Raw genomic sequence first — 21,772 nt, 5'->3', positions numbered from 1 at the left:
CACACAGGTTTTATTTTTTTGGTATCTGTGCAAACTTCTTAGGGAACATGAGGTCAAGACATAAAACTTTAGAAAAATTCTTTTTTAAAATATTTTTTATTTTTAAAGAATTCTTAATTTTTTTTTATTAAGTTTTTTAAGATTTTTAAGTTTTTTTTAAAGTTTTTTTAAGGTTTTTTTTGTTTTTTGTTTTTTTTTTTTTTTTTAAACCAACATCAAAATATATTAAGTAAATGTGTAACTATAAACTCTATCAGGTAAATCCTCTTCTTCAAACACACGGAATAAAACGAATGCCACCACCACATCCACCTTTGCCTCCAGCTGTCCCACTCCACACCCCTCCTTCTGTTTCCTGGAGCACATCAAGCCTTCACATTCAGGTTCAAAAGATCCCAGAGGTTTCTTGTCACATACTGAGGCTGGTTGGTGGCATACTTCTTCAGGCTGGGGCCCATCACTTCGTCAAGGCTCTTTGCAAGCTTGGTGAGCACAGCCCTGACACTGCCGCTTCGGACAGGCAGGGCCTTGTTTCCCAAAAGGAACCAGAGCGCAGGCAGGACATAGCGGTGGACGAATTGAGGTTTCCGGGGATAAACAGTGGCCACAAGCACTGCCAGGTGAGAGAGACAAACAGATTAACAGCCGTAATGTAAACAAGTACGTTCCTTGTACCTACAAGTACCTACAAGTTTTGGTTCTTGGAAGGCTTTTCTGGCTAATATCAACAAGCACAAAGGGCCCAATGGTCCAGAAACAGGCAACAGTGGCTGATCATCCACTGAACAGCATAACCAACCTCTGAGGACCTTAATTTCTCCAAATCAGAGGCTTTGTATCCATGATAGACTTATCAAAGTGAATAATACACATTTTGTAAATAATTTCACTATCTGCTTCTGCATTACAAATGCCAAAAATGGCAAATCGCTGTTTATTTCCGTTAAGAAGTTGTCTAAACCAGCTGCTGAAGATTTTGAAATGCAGCTCAGAGAGGTAATTGAAAGATTTCTAACAAAAGGATGATTACTTTTTTTGTGACCTTTGACAAAGAATGACAGAAGTCCCGTGTGGCTGTTCCTTTTGCTTAGTGGCACACAGCAAACAGCAGTATGACACCACACTTCAAAACTTCAGCCCAGAAAAGATGTGTGTTGCTTGACAGTTTTCTTACAAACATCAGTGACTAACTGAGGTCTGTGACAGAAGGGTCCAAACTGAGGTTTTTTCCCCTCATACTTAGTGGCTTCTAATGAACAGCTGTTTCAAACTTCAGAATGTCTTAGATAATTACCCAAACCCCATTGCCATGGCATTTGAGCATCTCACGAGTTTAATGGCAATTGCCCTCACAACATTCCCTAAAATAGGGGAACAGAGAAAAATCTTACACAGGCGCCTGATATTTAACGCATTCTGCACATTCTCTCTGACGTCTGTTCTCAGCTCATTTTCTGAACTGAGCTCTATTAAATACAAACAAAAATTTACTATCAATAAGCTCCTTGCATGGCAGATTTTGCTGAGAGATCAAAATCTGAAATGGTCTGAAGAGAGCTTTGTTATCTTCTGTTCAGTAGAAACGTTATGCAGTAACTATTTATTATTTTGTAGTGGAAGGACCTTCATTTCCTCTATGCTGTTAATCTAGCATCAGTCATCAACATTTAAACGGCTCCTGACAGTACCTAAAACCAACTCTAGTAAGCAGGAAAAGGGTACCTATTTTAAAATAGGAGTTAATTTATGTTTAAATGCTATTAAACACAGTGGTCACTATGGAGCTTCAGAACAAAAAGAGCTGTCTGTTCCCACTGAATCCCAGAGAGAACATCTGCGCTTTCTAAAGTAGTTCCAATTTATGTTCAAATGCTGTATTTGAAAAAGAGATTAAAATAACTGTAAAAGTAAATTTTATGTTTACAGAGATTTACTTTATCCAAATTATCTTTAAAGGCCCTTTTATATTTGTTATGGCTAAACATGCCCTTTTGAGATTCATAATGAAGAAGCAAAGTGTATTAAACCTTGGATTAAAAGATGCTGGCATAACTAGAAGTGGATTTAGTCCTAATTAAAGCAAGGCTATAAATACTCTTCTCTAGTATATATTGAGATTATAATTTTTTCCATTCATTGGCTATTGCTGGACAGAGCAAGCTACTATTATAAATCAATTATCAGCTGTACTTCCAGTGTGTTGCACACTGCTGATACAGTAGACTGTTTGTACATCCTGAAATGAGTCCATATGATATCTGCAATACAGGCAGGGAGCCTCAGTGGGTTGGGCTGAACTGCCTCCTTCTGCCCCTAAATCCTGCCTTGCACAAAGTCCTTGCCTGTAATATGTGTGTTGAGTTTTCACCTACACTGTGACCCCCCAGGCTCTGCAGGACTCCGCCTCAAAAGTTTCCAACAGGACAACAAGAATCCTATGATGACAAAACAAACCGATCCTCAGAAATACCAGTTGCCACAATTTTTTTTCTAAAGGATGTTGGTTCGCTGTAGAACAGGGACCTCTTAGAGACCTCCATGACCTTTACTGTACTGTACTTCAAAGAGAGAAGTCAGCCAGGGTATTTTTAGGCCTTCTCTTTCCTGGAGGCGGGTCCTGAGATGCCTCAGTGAGAGCTCAGCGCTGGAGCCCAAGCGCTGTTCTTCTCTCACACACTGCAAGCCTCTGCAGAGGCCAGGCAAACCCCTGCCAAATACACCAAGTACAAGTATTTTGCAGGAGGAACAAGCTCAGGACCTTCTGGTGTTTGATAAGCGACTGCACTGTCTATTCTGAGGTATTCCCTCTAAATATTCCCTCTGAAGACTTCAAGAAGTGGAGATTAGTTGAAGAAGGCAATACCTGTGAGATGTTCAATGACATCCAGCAGAGCTTTGCCGCTGAGGTAACGCGCTCGGTGGGCAAAGATTTGCAGCAGCAATGTGTTATCTGAAAGAGAAACATGTATTTCTGCTCACTCTTCCGAGGTTATAAGAAAAAAAAAATAGTTAAAAAGGGAAGGAGGGGAAAAGGCAGAGGTAACTGCATTTTGTAAAATGAAGGAAATTTATGCCAGTTTCTGAGTCCTTTACTTCTTTCCTTCAGCTTACTTGGGAGGATTTTAAATTCAAAAAGAAAAGTTCTCATTTCACATTTGTAAATCCAGAGTTAACTGCTGTACAATGAGCTGTGTTAAAGCTTCCACATCAGGGCCCTCAAAATTTAAATCACCTGTAAGCAATGAAAATGTTTTGCATCCTGGAGCTTTGCAGAAGTGACCTCCTCCCTTGTCTAAGGAAAAGGATGAGAAGGCTCAAGAGTCCACGCATCCATTCACACTTTAAGGATAAGCTGGTGTTAAATCTTTAAACTACCTGTTGGGATCTATGGACAACACTCCAAGTTACTCTTACAAGAGATAATTGCTGCTCATTGCCAACACCATCCACTCTCAGGTGCTCTTATACTATCTCTGAAATCAGATCTCGGTAGAGAGACTGAAAAACAACCTGATTTCCCAATACTTGACTGCCATATATATTTTAACGTCTCCTGTGCTGCCTGTTTTGGATTTGAGGTCTTGTTTTAATTAATAAACTGCTGCCTGAATTGGTCTGCAAGCCTCCAGTCTCACTGCTTTGATATGCCAAGCAAAGCTTTTCTTGGAGGTAGAATGTTTGTGGGATGCACTACGATACCTCGCAGTGTCACCGGGAGTGTCACCAATAGGTAGAGTAAGCAACCTGCTTCTTTGTGAACCACTACAGAGTCAAATCCCAAAGGGGTTTTAAGTAGTACTGTGCTATTAAGTGCTCCGTTTTGCCTGAGATATAAAAAAGGTAGTCCCTAACAATCTCCTTGTGAGTGTGCAGTAATGAATCCGTTCTGCTACGCTAATTAAGCTTCTGCTTTGGTAATTACACTCTTCTCATTCATCTTTTCAAACAGACACTTCACTTTTTGTCCCACCCTCTTGCAGTATTGTCAGATGCTGTTTCACATTTGCTCTTCCTCCCCAGGGAGTTACCTTATAGCTGCTGCTTTGAAAAAAGATCTGGAGGTCTTGTGGAAGCACAAAATGTTAATTTGTCATTAATATTGGTATCTACATAGATTTTCAGGGGAACACTTGGGTTTGGGATGGGTGAGGGGGAGCTGCTTGTTTTCTTGTTTTTGTAGGAAGATAAGTATGTTAGCAGTATTCAACTTTCACTTTGAGAGTTTCAAATGCTCGGTACATTTTGAAACATTAAAGCTCAAGTAAATAACAAATTCACCCAGCAGTTACTTTTGCTGCCTTGAGAGACCTAAAGACAGAGGAGCTTTTAATAGCTACTAGAGAAAACAAGGCAACAGGCAGTCTGGTTCTTACTAACCCAGCTTTAATTCCCTGTACTACGTATCAGCTAAACCTGCTGGCCACAGGACAGGCAGCCCCGCAGTTGCTGTATTGAGCAGAGGAATCTGCTTCTCCGCACTCTCATTTTCACTGCGTTCCCCTCTTTGCTATGTTGACAACTACAGGGAAATTCCCCCTCCCCTCTCTCAGAGTGATGGTTCCTCTGGGAACCATCTGGGGCTGCTGGTCTGACTCCATGCCCTGGTGTCAGGCAGTGGCCATCTGAAGGGCATTTCTTTCATGACAGAGAACAGGGCAGGACAGATGTCAGAGGAGACAGCAAGATGTCTTGGTCCCATTGCAGTTGAGCTTGATTTGCTGATTCACCTCCACCTACAAGGTGGCTCCCTTGAGTGGGATTATGGTCCCAGGTCACAGCTAATGAATGTGTGTGGTCTTCAGCTGGGGACATCCAAACCAATGCCAGGGTTAAGGTAAACAAACTATTCAGGCACTATTGGGAAGCAAATTAGTTTGGTTTTAGGTAGAATTTTGGTCTAACAGATGGGGGGGGGTGTTTTATGTTCTTTATTTGTTTGTATGTCATTTGGGGTTTTTTTGTTTCACATCAAGTGATCAAACAATTTTCTAACCAGCTTGCATTTTTGCATGGATCATTAAAGGTGGCAGATGAGGAAGTCTCACCTAAAGCTCAGAATATGAGGCATGTCAACACAGAGCCTCGGTGCAATAGCTGGGCTCTTAGCTATTAAACTCATAGGAGCAATGGGGCAAGAGGTTGTGCTCTCTTACTCTTTGCTAGGAGCATTGAACAATCCTTTAGCGTTCTGGGGTGGTTTTGTCACTTTATAGCATATGGTATGGTTTTGCTCATGCATTTTTCCAGTAGAGCCTTCCTTCCCCCAGTAAAGCCCTAGGGTCTTGAATTTTGAAATATCTGTGATTCAGTTACCTGTTTGAACTTTTACAAATGTCCACAAAAATGAGCAGAACAAAAAATATATATCCCACCTTGTTTGCTTGAGAACCTGTCTCTGAGTAAAGCCACTGTGATAAGAGACAGATGCACCTTGCTCCTGTTCTAGCATCTGCCAGCATGGAAATTTTACAGTGACCTCTTAGAATTGGTGAGAGGGGAATGACGGAAAGCTTCATACAAAACCCTGAAGGGATCTATTTGCCACATCCTCTCTTAGCAGGATTCTGCAACTTTTCCCACACCTTCTCCCACGCACCACAAAAAAATCAGTAAGGGCCAAGAGCAGTAAAGGTCTCACCCTCCTCTCCTGCTTCATGATTAGGAACAACCCAATACTTGGAATACAGAAAGGCAGCAGGTCAGCAGATTCACTGAGTTTGCAAAGCAGCTGATGTGGAGAAGTTGTTAATTTCACTTTAACACCTGCCTCTTCAACACTGAATTTTTCAGGCATATTCACCCAGTGCTGCATTTTCACAGCTGACATAAGTCTGTGTGGCAAGAGAATTTACAGCAGACCTTGGCTATAGCAATCTTGCCCCATGCAGAACAACGTTTGGAATAAGCCATCATTTACAGCTTGATTTATCTTGATTTATACTTGTTTATTCTAAAGAAGTGGGAAAGAAGCCCAGCAAGAGCAAAGAGCCTCCACCACACTTCCCCCTATGTGTTTCAAGGAAAAAGCACATTCCTTTCATCTTGTTTTAGTGGTTGTAAACTTAACAGAGTGCACATATTAGAAATCCAATTCAATAAAAACAAAATGCATGCAGTTTCCCAGGAAAAACAGTCATGACAGATGCTAGTCACTTCCCTCATGCTCTTATAGTGGAAACTTAAAATAATCCCTAGAATGTCATCTCTGTAATAATCAGATCTATGACCCAGGTGATAAGCAGTGTCCATTCAGCTACACATCCCAACATGATACAACCGATTGGAATAAAAAGAATGCAGGCAGGACTTCATACACATCTTGCAGCAGCTGGATGTTCCCACAGACAACAACAGCCATCCACAGACTTAGCACTCACTTGGCTCTGAGATGGAGGAGCCGCAGCTGGGGAGAGTCAGTGTCAGAGGTCAGCCTTACCTAGGTGATCAATGCATGCTTCCAGCACCTTCACAGCTGCAGCATAAATCCCCAAGTGCTTTGAGTTCAGGTTCTCAGTGACTGCTGCTATCAGAGAGGTCAGGACTGGGTATAAGGCATCTCCAAGTATGGGTGTCATCAAAGCCAGTGCCTCCAGCGCCTGCTGGTTCACTTTCTTGTTGCAATCCTGAAGTCTCAGGACAAAAGCGTCAAAAATCTGTTAAGAAAACAAAGGACAGGAAATCTGGATTAAAATGTTCTTGTTTCAAGGAGAGATGTAGAAACAAGCACCCAGAAATGTAAAATATAATGTTTTCTGTTAGGTCAGCACTTACTAGCACAATTTCACTGTTTTCTTATGGGCTACTCACTGTAGTGGTTGCACCTAATGGTGGTTGGAAAGATCTTCATATTTTATTAAGAGGTTTGAGTGCAGACAGGATAGTTCATATGGTGTTTCTCTCTATATTATTTACATTATTATTTACATAAATCATCGCTACAAATCATTAAATTAATCCCATTTTAATAATGCAATATCTTTGGTGCAGAGGTATGAAAACAGGTATTTATGATACCCATTTTTCCATAAAGTTGCCTCAAGTACTGAGGGCAGTATTGATTTTGCCAAAACTGTGGCTGGATGTGATCCAAGTTTTGTTTTTATCTGTCTCAGAACCTGCATCTGGAGGAGTGCAGGGCTCTGATGAACTCTTCAGTACCCAGACCATTTGTCTAGCTAACAGGTAGACTTCTGAAGTTTAATGTGTTGTGTAGTTCTCATTAGAGCAGGTTCAGTCCCTTGACAGCCACATTATCAGGCACCATTTGCTGGAAAAGGGGAAAAAAAACAGCTGCTGGGAGGAAAAGGAAGAGATCTGTCTCTAGCCATTGTCTTCCTCTTTCCAAAGGGAAAAAAGGGCCCACAGGAAGGGTGAGAATGGTCCCAATCAGGAAAGGGATGAGGATAGAAGTAAATAGGCAGAGTTGTGTCTGCAATAGAAGAGAAAGTTTACAGGAGTATCCTTTAATTTTTGGTTTTTTTAATCAATGCATCCTGATACTTCTCCTCCACCCCAACTGATTTCTCTTCTAGGGAATAATTTCCAGCCTTTCAGTGGCTGTATTTCCTTTGTTTTAACCTAACTGGTAGTAAGATACAGCAAAAGCTACAGCAACAGGAAATTCTGTCTCAAGAACAGCACCAAGAGACACCTACCAGAGAAATACAGTTGGACTGAAATTGCTTGCCCTGATGCCTGGAGTTGAATGAAATTATTTGGGGTGAGAAGAGACCAGCCTGTCCCAGACAGCTAGTAGGTAACATAAGACGCACTGTTTTAACTTTACTGGTACAGGCTTGGGAAGGGACCTAACAGGAAAGGAGCGATGGAGATGCCCTACCTACCTGGGAAATGTTAGTGGAGATGAGCTGGGGTTTGTTTTTGCAGTGGTCAAGGAGGAGCAGCACTCCCTCCATTCTTGTCTGAAAGTCCTTAGCTGTCAGGAGCTTGCAAAGCTCCTGGCGCTGTTCAGTCTCTTCCTGTGATGGGCGACGGGCTGTCTGACGGGCTGTCTGACGGACTGTCTGACGGACTGTCTGGCGGGCTGTCTGGCGGGCTGTCTGGCGGGCTGTCTGGCGGGCTGTCTGGCGGACTGTCTGACGGGCCTTCTGACGGGCTGTCTGAGAGGGTGGCATGGGTACATAAGAGACAGACCTTAAAATGGAAAATAAAAACAAAGTTAGACCTTTTGGTGATAATATCTCCCTTTGGTTAATTGTGAGGAATGCAACTTGAGAAGACTTCCTAATGATGTGATTTCAGCTAGATCTTTATCTGAAAAGCAGCTTTGATCTCATGACAATCATTACAGGAGACAATCTGGACTTAACATTATCACTAGTGCTTACTGAGGAAAACCAAGGCACCAAGGATGGGATGCATCTCATTTATCTTCAGGTGTCTTCCCAGGTACTCATCCAGCTTCCCTATGTGTGGAAAAGTAGGCACTACAAAGTCTAAATGCCTCATCTTATGGCAGGTGTCTGTATTATAAGGAAATTAATTGTCCTGGAGAAGTGCCTCTACAACAGGTATGGGAATCTGGATAAATAGCTCAGATGCATCTGAACAGATGAATCCTACCCAGACAGATCAAGGGGCATAACTGAAGGGATCCAGAGGATCAGTAACAGAGGCAAAAACTGAAGCCAGCCATCCCACTACTGCGCTCACATTATTGCTTCCTTAGCAGCTGGATCCACAGCTTGACAAACCCAATGGGAACAATTCTCTTGGATCAGCCTCTCTCTGCCATGAGCACGAGAAGCTCCTAACCCCACTACTGAGGTGTGCGGTGATCTTCCTGCCACTGCTGAGCACAACAGAGCTAAATAAATCCACTCTGTTATCAGAGAAGGGCAGGTACAGGTAGCTCTCTCACCAGCATGGGGAGACAGCAAGGACCAAACTCCTATCTTGAATGCTGACTGAGGCACAAGGGAAAAAAATATGCTGTCCATCAACCAACCAATAATGGGTCTCAATGACATGAATAGCTACAGAGTCCACATTGATATGTCTCTTGACCAGAACTACCAGTACTGTTTTTGAGTCAGAAAGCAATGACTCAGACAGGCCAAACAAAATGCATAGGAAGTGCTATTTTTGGGAATGGCATCTTGGTTCTAGAATGGGACTTCTCATCAAATCACCCATCTCAAAAAGACTCCACTGAGATAATAATACCCTGATTGAAATTACTTGTCCCAAACCAAACAGCAGAGAAATGGCCCTCTCGCAGCCTCCACAACACTGTCCTCGCCACCGCACTGGATTTTCTGAACTAAAACTGGTGGGTGTCTCTTCCTCTCTCTCAATTTTTGTGGAAAACCCTCCAGAGAACTTGTGTTCAGCCTAATGTAGAAGTAGACATTTTTGATCACGAAATATTTGTGGGGCAAGGAAACAATCTCTGGTACCCCTTGTCTCCACCAGAAAGATTTTTTTGAGGAAGAGACATGCAAAGCTTGTCATGTGCTTTGTCAGATATAACAGAAGTGCTCAGTACCCTTCATTAGAAGGCAAGTTGTCCTGGGGCATCATCAAGCCATTTTTCTTAGACTCCTTGGCAGAAGGAGGTTCCTTAGACTCCTTGGCAGAAGGAGGTTCCTTAGACTCCTTGGCAGAAGGAGATTCCTTAGATTCCTTGGCAGAAGGAGGTTCCTTAGACTCCTTGGCAGAAGGAGGTTCCTTAGACTCCTTGTCAGAAGGAGATTCCTCAGACTCCTTGGCAGAAGGAGGTTCACATTCATGGTCTTCTGTCCCCTACACAAATATATAAAAAAACATGAATCTATAGAAGATAAAAGAGGAAATTATTTGTTTAAAACACAAATTATAACCAGGAAGGATCACTGCTACCAAGAAAGGCTTAGGAAAACATTTCCTAACTTAGAGAGGGAGATGGGCCAGAGATCCAGTGATGTCTACTATTTGTTTTCAATAACATAAGGTAGGTTATAGGTGCTACCATAATGGGCAGCAATACAAAATCCAGAATTCATTAGTCTTGTGCACAAGAATAATGCAAACTGTTAAGGAAACAAACTGGTGGGAAACATTTGGACTTTCTGGAGGGTGGCCCATTGTGTTGGGAGTTAATTTGGTTTACGCTCATTCTCCCTATCCCCGACAAAGGCACATGCCTGTCTAGAATGTAAATGAAAAGGAATGAAAAAAAATAGGGATGATTTTCCATGGGATGCTGAATTCATGAAGCTTCCTCCGGCTTCAGAGAGCATAACAGCAGGGCAGTGTTCCCAGAATACACACAATATGCGTACTAATTATGATTGCCTTGTGCATCTTTTGTATATTTGGAAATTTTTTTGGCACTAATACTTCATCTGTTGCAAAGACTCTATTACCTTCAGAAGCACTATTCTCCCTTCCTTGCTTTATTGGGGGGTGTGGGGAGTAGCACTGGGTTTTTTTAATGCTTGATGGTAGAACCATTTTCTCCTACTTTCCTTTCCTGTTTGTGGCTGATATTCAAAATACACCCACTTTCTTTCTAACTATACTAGTTCATTCACTGTCTGAAGATAAACAGGCTAAGGATCAACAGCTCATTCCCAGGAGCAAAATGATTCAGCAGAAGAAGAATGAGGTAAAGAAAGATTATATATGTTTAATCTCATATTAGCAATCTCAGTACTAGCATAAAGAAGACATTTCTCCTGCCAAGCACTTACCTTCCGCTTAATCATTGCCATAACAGCTTCCAAGTCCCGTGAGGGGGCAGACTTTTTCAAATAACTATCAAATTTTGGATGACTCATCAATAAATTCAGCATCTTCCGTCCATAATATCTAACATAGGAAAAAGAGAAATTAATACAGACTACTACTGTCTTTTCTCCCTGGCCTTGTGAATAAACGAAGGAAAAGCGTTAATAAACTGATATTTTAAACTCATCATGTGTAATACCTGCATGAGGAGGTATTACCTCTTCAGCAAAGAGATTTACCTCCTCTTACTGCAACTGCACAATGCTACCAGCTGAACACAAGAGGAGAACATAGGGTAACAGGAAAATACAATTTCACTCTGAAACTGAGGGTATGCTTCTGTGGAAGTGGAAGATCCCATGGGACAAGTGAAGACCACCTCCTGCTTGGATGTCATGGCTTATTTGCAGTGTCTTGCTGCCATTGCACAATAATTTACTTCCCCTTAACTGACAGAGAATCTAGGACAGATGACCTCATGCTTACTATTTATTATTCTATACGACATGTATGCACATGGGCAGCTAATTGATCATGTGTTCTTCACATCTATTAATGGGAATATAATTAATAATCAGACTAATGGTTTGGTTTGGTTTTTGGTTAGTTGTTTTGGTTTTGCTACTATGAAACTTCAGCTACTGTGAAGAGGAAATTTGGACGTCATTCAGCCACAGCCAACAACATTATACAATGATTGGGAAGAAAAATTTGTGACTACAATAGGCAATTAAATCTGCAGAAGGGATTTAGAATGATTGAATATATCACTTGAAAACAGCTGGATTTTTTCTAGGACAGTCTTAACCTTCCCAGAAATAGATGTTTGGGACCATTCAGTGACGAACAGTGGCCAATGCTTCAGCTTTACATTGCACACGTAAGGTGAAACAGAATTATTTGACTGCCTAATCTGAGCTCAGCTGATCTGAATAAAGAATCATTCAAGTCACAGGAATTTGTCAATGGCCTCTCTTGCTGGACAACCTCATCTTACTCAGTACAGTCATCTCCCCAGACGTTATCCACACTGTGAAGTAACTTTTTAAATTTTACCTTCCACTCTTTTGTGGTTTTATAATTTATAGCCAGGCATCAAACAGTTTTCAAATTTTAGGAGGTGAAATGAAGATCATCACCTTGTGTCCTGATGACAGTCCAGAGCAAGATTCACCAGCGTGTGCACCAGCACCTCAGTACTGGTAACTATGCCCGAGAGGAGTTTATTGGCTCCAGTTCGCTCCATCGCAGTCAGTAGGTGTTCGGCTGCAGTCTTGCGCACCAGGACATTGCGGTGTCTGCAAACAAGGCAACAAAGACTGGGGTAGGGGGAAAAAGAGGGCCAGAAGCACAGGCCTCGGTCACAGCATGGTCCCTGTCATTGCTAGGGAAAGGACACACAAGTTCTCACTGCCATTTTAGCCACCTGTAGGTGATTTGTCCTCAGATAAACACAAAATTGGCATTGTACAGAGAGGCTACCTGCAAGTAAGAGGAAGGAATTCTACCTCCCTGGACTATTTGATACTTAATTTCTTTCCTGAAATTTAGTCTAGGAAAGAGGGAAATGAAAGACAATTTTTACTGACTCATCAGAGGGCTCCACTACACAAACAGAACTGTAGCAGTCCTGGGGCTTATTCCACCTGTTTATCTCCAAATCTGCAGAGGGAAATTTTTCACAATGAGAACAATCAGTCATTGGAATAATCTCCCCAGGGAAGTGAGTTTCAGCTGGACAGGGTGCTGAGCCACATTGTCTAGACTGCACTTCTGCCAAGTAAGGTTGGACCAGATGGTCCAGGTGGTCCCTTCCAATCTGGTACTCTGTGATTCTATGATTTAAGGCAGCATTTGCTTCAGTTATCCTATGGGAGTCAGCCTGTGAAGGCACCTATAAAGCTGCTCACTATCTCAAGGCTGACTTGCAACATCAATTTGAATAGAAAGTAGAGATCTAAGGACATGACGGTCAGACAGAGCCCACTTAGTAGGAGCTGTGCCTGCTGAGCCGCACCCAGCACGTTCTCCCCAGTGTGCTCCATGTGTTAGCAATTAGCCTCCTTATTTCTCAAGTTAATGGCATAATGATGATGCATGGCTTTTCTCAGTGCCTCTGTGGTTAGCGTTGTGAAATATCAAAAGGCACTCACTGCTAGAATAGCTATTGTCCCTCTTCCTGCAAAGCCACAAGACTATACCACCACGCATTGCAGGAACTTTTGCTTCCCCATCATTCACCACATCTCACCAGCATTGACATATTGTGGGAACAAATAGGCTGCAGGAGGGCAGAAGTAGATGCAAGAGGAAGGGAGAGAGGTTTATGATCAGAGAATCTAATCACCGAGTTCACAGAAGATGCAGGAGACAGGACCCTTCCCTCCCATCAATTCCCTTCTGCCTCCCATCCCTTCCCTCTACCGACACAATTCAAGGTGAAGGATAGCACTAAGAAAAGAATGACGTACTGGACTCCACTAGCCATGAGAGCAGTCATTGCTCGTGCAGGAGTCACACTCCCCGCCATGAGCCCCAGGGATTCATTGGCTGCTGTCTGAATGAAGTCGTTGGAGTCCCCCATCTTCTGCAGCAAGACCCGAGCAATCTCATCCACCTTGTGGTCCATGTCCTTCTTCATGGTCCTGAAGAGATCTCCAAGAGTGTTGATTGCACAGCAACACACCTTTGAGCGGAGATTGTTCACCTGGGGAAGTCATGAGGGGAAATGTAAGAACCACCCTGTAGAGAAAATCAATTCTCCAGGTGAAAGTCCCATGAAACAACATGACTTCTCACTGTGTCCAGATGGAATATAAGAGCACAGTAAGAGCAGAGGACCACAAGTACAGGAACACACTTACTCTGACGCCAACTTCTTCTCTCTCAGGCCCACTTATACAATTTTAATGAGACTGAAGGCCTAAAAATATTGTTTAATCTAGAACTAAGTGTGCTACTCAACCCATAATGTGCACTGCTTTGATTTTAGACCTTAAAAAAAAATAAAGGCAATGGCTGTTTTTAAACTATAAAGGTACAATTCATAAAGACAAGACAGAGGAAAAGTAGTACTTTCTTCCTGTCCAAAATCGCAGCACTGGCAGTTTGAGCACTCAACGAGGAAACTGAAAATGCAGGCTCAAGTGTACAATCAGGCTAATATGCAGCATGGACTTGAAGTCCATCTACTGCTCTGCCTGGTCAGGAGAACCCCAGCTGTTGAACTCAAGGTACTCAAGCATTTTGGAGGTCACATATAATTACAGCTGCAACCCATGGGGTTTTGCAGCATTCAGGGCTGTTCTTGGGTGACCCTTGCTTCCAAAAGTCTCTCCCATAAGGGTAAGGAAGAAATAACTGAGAGTCACGTGCTTCATTTGAAAAATACTTTGAAGGACAGACCAGTATTTCTTTCTGCCAGAATTAGTTGTGCCTCTTAATAAAAGAAAACCATATAAGTGCTAGAAGTGCTTGTGAAAGCAAAATCTGGGACTGGAGTGAAACAAAAGCTGAAAGATGTCTCTGTGCATGATCGTAGAAGAGAGAGGAGGAAATTTCCTCAGAAATATAAAAGTGATATAAAAATCAGATGAGCTAAGCTGAAAGGGCTTCTTGCCCTAAGCCAGATCTCACAGGGGTAGAATCTGAGTCCTGCATATCTAAACAGAAGGGTTTAAAGAGTCCAACAACACAAGGAACATTCAAGCTTCCAATGTCATTAAATATTGGAGAGGAGGAGTTGCTTTCATGGAAATAAGCTGTCCTACTGTCTTCTGCAAGCAAAGGAAAATTTAATATATTTGGCAATCATGCAGTAAGAGTACAAGTCTGTGGCCTGAACTGGCTGCTAAGTGCCAAGTTGGAAATACAGCCACAGATGTTATTAATTAGCTTAGGGTGAGACCTCTGTGTTCACTGAGAGATGAGACAGTGAAGCTGTGTGTGACTGCCTTGCTCACCCCACAGCCAGGCTGGTCTAAGCACCCAGTTGCTGCTGTGCAAAATTCCACAGGCACACAGAGTCAGCAGTTTAGTGGAAAGGGCAAATTGCCAAAAAGCAAGCAGAAAGGAAGGAGGAAAAAACATCATCAGGAAACACAGGAAAATAAATACCTGCAGTCACTCACCCAGGTTGCTGAGGAGGAGGAAGAAGTGGGAGGAAGCTGGGAGGCAAAAGCTGCAGTGTTTAATTACAGCTTGGCAGAGACTTGGGCTGTGGCAAATCACCTGCAGTTTCTGTATTTGTATATTGCATGAGAATGACACCTACCTCAAAGAGAAGAGACACAGAAGCCCTGCATGCCTGTAAATACAGCTATATTGTGCAGACAGATCATATAGATAGGTGACATAGCCCTTAGAAAAACAGTGAATAAAATAGTGATGAAGGCAGACACCCACGTAAATGAAGAAGCACGTATCAACTCTATGCTCTCATGTACGAGGTGCATAGGACACAATCGAACATAACATTCTTACCTCTTTGATAACTACCAAGGAAACATCATGAAGTTTAGAAAGAAGGACTTCTGAGTGGGAGACAGCCAGGCGTCTGATGCTGGTGAGTCCCTTCACTTTCTCCTCCCTGAAAGGCAATTACCAAAAAGATCGACTTTTCTCACCACCCAAGAACTTGGCAGCACCCTCTAAAATTACCAGGGTGTCAGCTCAAACAAGCACAGGGAGGTGCTTCTTATACAGCACTTAATTAAATTGTGGACTCGTTGCTACAGGATGCGGTCGTGTTCAAAAGCACACATAAATGCAAAAGGCAAATAGATGGTTTCAGAATGGCTGGGTTAATTTGCAGCTGTTAAACAAGACACCCTTCCTGAAATCACTGGCACACAAAGTCTCTATGTCACTGCTTCCTAGAAGCTGGAAGACTGTGCCATGTTTCTGTTTCTTGCATCCTCCCTGTACCCTGTGTCTGAGAAACAGTCCCGTCTGGCTGTTACTGGGGCGTTTTCCCTCTTCGCCATCCCCATAGGGCAATGCAGGAGGGAGAGCCTTCACTGCCACTCCATAGCTTGAGTTTGCACTCTACAATTTAGTCTTGTTCCCCACAGCCTCGCCCTCCCCTCCCCCAAAAAAGACAGCATGTCATAAAATACTCCATACCTGGGCAAGAATAGACAAAAAGCTGGATTTTCCAGAAAATCCCTACTTAAAATAACACCTACAACAGCAACATGTTATTTAAAAGTAGTAAAAACCCACCTCTTTCAGCATTTTCTTAGTGAAGGACCTGAGCTACATGAAGACATGTTACAGTCACTGGTTCACCAGGGCGGCAGGGCAGGGCTGGGCATCCACCCCCACTGGGGTCCCTGAGTGTAACCCAGACCCTGCAGCAGCTCCCTGCACCTCACAGGGCATCAAACAGGAGTGGGAAAGAGAAAGGAGAGAGGGGCAAAACAAAGTGATATTGCACAAGGAGGTACATCATGGAAGACTTTTCATGGTTATCCCAGTGTGAATGGAGCCTTAGTGCACATATGCTGACTCAGAAATCAAAGGGAAAACCAATATCACCTGAAATTTGCTGAGTCTCCTCCTGTCTGTGTTCAATTTCAGGACACACTGTGATTATCAACAAAAACATCTTTGGCCCATATTAAGCAGTGAAGAAGAAAAAGTTTCATTCTAAAAGTGCAAGATTCCTGAAGGATTTTTTTTTTTCTTTTTACTTGTCTTCTGCCACAAGGCTTTCAGGGGAAATGACAGGCTGAGAAACTCCGTACCACATCTCAGTCCATTTCTCAGAAATAGGAACTCCCCATAGGTGCTTCTGGAACTTAGCTGCGGGAGGACCAGAGATAAATCCTTACTCAGTCCCACCCGGGCCAGTGACCTGAGGCACCCAAATCTGTAAACTCAAGACCACTTCCATCCTGCTTCTGGCTTCAGCCAGCAAATCATCTTGTTGTCAACTTTCTCTCTTCCCTGAAGGTTTCATTTGCAGCTACGTGGAGCAAAAAACCAACCTAGGAAACAGCAGGGACCTGCTGTGGCTCTAAGACTGCTATGGACCAAGGCAAATAAAAGGCTGCTCTCACATCTTTATATTGTGATTACTTTGGAGTGGTTTCAGTAGTTCCCTTGGGACATCTGGGATGTCTGGGCTCAGAGGCACTAGAAAAAAGGTTCTAACTTACCTTTACACTGAGAGGGAGAAAGACTGAACAGGGGGCTTTCTTACCAGTCATCGCTGCTGAGCCATGTGAGAGCATTGAGCAGCACCTGCTGTGCATTAGGGTAGGGTTTGGCTTCCCGGGCGTCCCCGCACTCTGGCTCATCTCTCCCCTTGGAGGAGTCCAGAGCAATGGGCGACAGTGAGTTCACTGTAAGGAGAGTGTCAGACATCAGCATTGCGTACCCCAGGGTGAGGCACCCTGCCACCGAGCAGATGGCAACCCAGTCCCCAGCCAAGATTACATATGCGCGCAAACTGGCATTGATTCAGTGGCTTCCCTGCTGTCTGGTTCATTTTTCCAGCACCCAACCATCTCACATTCATCCCCAGTTGGGCATCAGCTCCTTGTGTGAACCTGAAAATTGCACACACTGAGCCAGCTCCCACATCTGGATGGGTACCACAGCCAGCTTGCAGATTGATAGTGCTGCAGGGCTTACACTCACCAGGAGCCAGTGCTGCTCAGCAGGACTTGCTACCCCAGGAGTAAGCTCCTGAGATGTGCACATACCTCCCTGTATCACCTGCTGTGACCTGAGGCAGTGAGGACAGAGGGACCCTGTAACTTTCTGAGGAAACATCTCCAGCTGTCCCCAGCGAGCACCAAGCCTGAACAACCAAGTCCTGCTGGGCTTGGTCAAATCCACAAGGAGCAAGTGCCAGGGAATAGTGATACCTGACCTGCTGAGCCTGACAGCACCTCTGTTCCCATTTATCTCAACTATTCTGGACAGCAGGCAGCTAAGTGCACATACATTTTAGCATACCATTGGGAAAGTAGTAGTTTATGGATTTCACTATTTTCCGAGCATGAGGAATATTTACTATTTCAGAGGTACCCATTGGCTGTATTTTGAAGATGCTGAGGTGAAATTTATTTGTCATCAAATGTATTTGTTTGCAAACTATGCAATGCCTAAGCTTTCTCTTGTGGAAAAAGGCAATTTCTAGTCTTGATAGTTGTGACAAAAAAAAAGCCTTCCAAATGTGAACTGAGAATAAAAATATGTAAATATAGATGCAAATTGTTGGCAAATACAGTTTCTTGATGATAAATATACCAGGTATAAGAACATTCAGATGAAAAATGCATTTGTTATGAAACCTATTTATCATCAAAAGCATTGTAGGTCAAAAACTTCATGCATTGCCTGCAAAAGCTCATTTCCTAAAGTGTAGACGTAAACATCTGAGCTGTCTAAAAGTACTGAGTATAAATATTACATAGAATCTAGGCACTACTATGGACTCTGTAGTGTTTTTATGCTACCTTACGTGTTCTATGAAGTATGGAGGAACTGTAAAATCAAAAATATTCAGATGGGTACTAATTTGGATGTTACCAATACTACTATCACTGACATCAGTGACATATGTACATATGCACAAGTATGTGCATATACACAACTATATTCGAGGTGAACGGAGAGCCATGTCAGGCTAGTTCTGATCAGTTTTGAAAACTGGAGTAGCATCACTAGGAAGGAGCATTCAAAATATCATTCTTAGTTCCCTTTTTCCTAACTCTTGGTGCTCAGGATCATAACACAAGGTAGGGCCACCCACAAAGGAGAGCTGAGAATCAGTATGCTCACTATCTGCTGCATATTTGCTGCAGGGAGTGAGCAGCCTGGGAGCACCAGTAACCTCTCATGTACGTCTTCTGCTACAGAGAGCCACTGTATTTGGGTGGGCTGACCAAAATACAGTCGGAAATACAGGCACTGCTTGTTCCCAGTTTGCATTGCAGGCAGTGGGATGAGAGATGCTACAAGTCGTTAAGCACTTCTAGATGCAATAGAATGAATGTATCACTTCTCTAATTTCCATGAAGAGGCAGCCCTTGCTGCGATAGTAGAAAAACTGGCTGCAGAGCCAGACAGCAGCACAGGCTAACTGACCATGGTGGTACACATATGTGCATGGTGAGCACACCCTGCCAGACAGTACTGGAGCTCAGTCCTGCAGTTACAGCTGCTTCCCAGCACCAGTGTTATGTTTTGGACTATCAGTACTGGCAAAAGCTATAGCTTAAGGCTTTACCCCTACTTCATGCAGCTCAACTTCCCAGTGGATCTGTAAGCACCAACTGCTCCAGTATCACTGAGCTGGAATGGATCCAAAGGAGGTTTGCTCTCAGTCCTCTGAACAGGCTTTGGACCTGAGATCTTACCTGTGGTTGAGGAGTGAGGCAGTTTGTGCTCCTTGTGCTACGTACTGGTGTGGGGGCTGCAGGGGAGCAGGCTCACCTGAGGAGTTGCGTGGGACGCTGCTGTTCTTGTTGATGACAGGCATGCTGGGCAGTGCGGGCCTGTTGAACCGCTTCCTCAAAGCAGTACCAGTGCTCTCTTTGCCTGTATTGCGCATGCTGGGAGCTGTCCCATTGACAGGTGGTGGGCCAAAGCCTGCAGAGACCAAAAAGGATCTTGTTAAGAGGAAACATCTGAACAGGGTGGACTATCCCTCAACAGGGGGCTTGGAAAGGGCTAGAAGTCTTGCTGGAGCTGGGTAACATCTCTTTGTTATCCCAGACAATGATCACACAATGTGGTGATGCTTTCCGTAAGAAATGAGGAAAACTCAGTGCTGCTTTTCTTTTGCTTTCTTGTTTCAGAGGCTGGATAGGGAAGTTACATTCTAGAGGTTCCCACCTCAGCACTCCTCACTAGTACTTCACAAAATAATAGCAAGAAAAAGAGCAGAGAACCTTGTCTGATGCCCTTGGGCTGAGTGCTGACACTTAAGTTTGCTGCTGCTGTGCTCAAGGTAGTGCGTGCAGCTGTACAATCAGAGTCTGTCAGCTGCAATTAAGTCAGCAATGCTGCTTGCTCATGTGGGTGAAACGCAAGCTCTGGCTAAGGGCTCCAGCACAGCTCTATAGTGTGAGCTCCTCAGCAAGGAGTGGGGTGAGCAGGATAATCTGTCCTATCATGTGAGCAAGATATTTTGTGTTTTAATTAGATACAGTTTGATTTTGTTTCTTCCAGGGGCACCTTGGTTGAAAAGCCTTCTTTTGGACTCACCCATTCACCTTTCCTGGAGGCTACTCTCAATTAGAGAGTCTGAATCCCCAGTGTAGTTTGCAAGACAGAATTATCCAGTCTGAAAGACTTCATAGGAGAAGTGGGGAAAGTGATTTACTGTGACTGACTCAGTATGGGCCGGGAGCAAGACACATCATGGCTCTGTATTTTTCTTTGAAAAGTGGAAATAAGTCCTGTGTAAGCTTCCACTCAGATGCAAGTTTAACAGCCTTCCAGTCCAATTTCATAGACATTTGCAACACTATGTAAGTAGCAAGCAAGCAAACAAAAAGGCTCACAACTATTGCAACCACTTACTTTTGTTGGCTGCATCCCTGGGGTCAGTGTTCAGTGCAGGGAGCTGCAAGGGCTTTTCTGTCTCTTCCTCCCTCTCCCTAAGCACAATCTTCCTCTCTCTCATTTTATTGTAAGCTGACTTGCACAAGACAACGCGGATCTAGTTGCAATGGAAATAAATCATAGCACATGAAAAAAGATGCACAAACCACACACAACACCTCATCAGGAACACAGTGGTAGCGTGTCATCTTCTTTACTGCAGCTCCATATACATCTCAATAGTTTCAGAAGAATTCCTCCTTCCCTCACCTTGGCAGACAATTACAGCTAGTGATATGTAACACTCCATTGCCATAACCTTCTACTGGCCCAAGATGCTGTTTCTCAATCTATGTCAAGAAGACCTGCTTGAACCAAGAGAGTCATAGCAGCGCTCCAAGACAGATTAAGAGCTCACCTTACTGTGAGCAGGTGGTTCAGTTCCTACAGGCTATGGCAGGGGAACAAAACCCATCTGCAATAACCAGCAATGAGAGGTAATTTGCTGTTTCTTAACAGTCATGGCCAGTAATTGCAGTTGCTTCTCACTTCCTTGCTTCTGAATGACTCAGCTGCTCTCTGAGAACCCAGAGTCCAAAAAAGGAGTCATGTGAAAACAAGTTGGAGGAACATTGGTCTTATTGAATAGAAAAACTGTGAATGAGATGGCTGTGAGATACAGCAAGAAAGGTAACTAAGGAAAAGCAAGGTCTTCTATTTTATTCTGCAGCCTTCCTTGCATTCAACATTATAATCTTTGCTTCTGTGCTTCCAAGCATGCACTGTGCACATGTTCACTGATGTGTAACTTGCCCTGCCATTCAGATCTGCTCTAAATCGGCCTCCGCACATAAAGAATGCTTTTTGCCTAACCTTAGCACCGCCTCTCAACCAGTGACTTCTGCACCAGGGAAAATACTCAAGTAATTGCTCTGTAGTTGTCAAATGTATTCCAAATAGAATCTGCTCCACAAGAGGGGAAGATTATGATTTTCAGTGACATTTTGTGCTAAGCACTGAACAGTCATTGAAAAGGAAGCCTGCTCACCCCTGTCCTTAGCCATTACCTTTTCATTGCTGATCTTGAAGTCATCGACACTCAGAAGGCGAGGCCTCTCACGATGGTTTGTCTCCTTGGCCTGTCTGAGTGGAAGGCTTGGCAATGGGACCACAGGTTCATGCAAACGTCTGGCAGACTTCACATCACGAGCAACGCGATGCTTGATAGGAGGCAAAATGGGTTCCAAAGTCTGGACCTCTGATAAGACAAGGATATAGATCGTGTATGATAACAGTAAGGAAGATAGCACCTTTCCAAACAGATGGCGTACTACCATATTGCACTGGCAGCAGAAATGACATTGCTTTGTTGGCCACCAGACTCAAACCTACTGTGCGATAAAGGCCTCAGCCCTTGGATTCTGGTGAGCAGCTGTGTTTGATAGAGAAGAACAGAGAGATGGAGATTGCTCTTGCCAAA

At 43.4% G+C, this 21,772-nt stretch overlaps 1 protein-coding gene across 1 annotated transcript; it reads right to left on the bottom strand.

Moving 5' to 3' along the window:
* Positions 1-201: 201 nt before the first annotated feature.
* Positions 202-21,629, bottom strand: LOC136099683 (TOG array regulator of axonemal microtubules protein 2-like). Its single transcript, XM_071807261.1, has 13 exons — positions 21,360-21,629; positions 20,272-20,410; positions 19,180-19,335; positions 16,937-17,078; positions 15,214-15,319; positions 13,203-13,438; positions 11,871-12,029; positions 10,695-10,812; positions 9,514-9,765; positions 7,845-8,042; positions 6,437-6,653; positions 2,864-2,950; positions 202-613 (listed from the first exon to the last, which is right to left on the bottom strand). The coding sequence occupies exons 1-13, from the start codon at positions 21,627-21,629 to the stop codon at positions 366-368; spliced, it is 2,328 nt and encodes a 775-aa protein (XP_071663362.1). The 3' UTR covers positions 202-365.
* Positions 21,630-21,772: the final 143 nt, after the last annotated feature.

The sequence above is a fragment of the Patagioenas fasciata genome, chromosome 3 (assembly GCF_037038585.1).
Source record: "Patagioenas fasciata isolate bPatFas1 chromosome 3, bPatFas1.hap1, whole genome shotgun sequence".
Taxonomy (NCBI): domain Eukaryota; kingdom Metazoa; phylum Chordata; class Aves; order Columbiformes; family Columbidae; genus Patagioenas; species Patagioenas fasciata.
The sequence above is the reverse complement of the archived record's forward strand: the minus strand, read 5'-3'. Positions and strand labels throughout refer to the sequence as shown.

Coding starts and splice junctions, on each gene's coding strand:
- LOC136099683 (XM_071807261.1), bottom strand. CDS start 21,629: ATGGTAGTACGCCATCTGTTTGGAAAGGTGCTATCTTCCTTACTGTTA. Junction 8,043..9,513: donor AGGACAACTTGCCTTCTAAT/GAAGGGTACTGA, acceptor CGCCAGACAGCC/CGCCAGACAGTCCGTCAGAC. Junction 614..2,863: donor TGTCATTGAACATCTCACAG/GTATTGCCTTCT, acceptor CTCACCTGGCAG/TGCTTGTGGCCACTGTTTAT.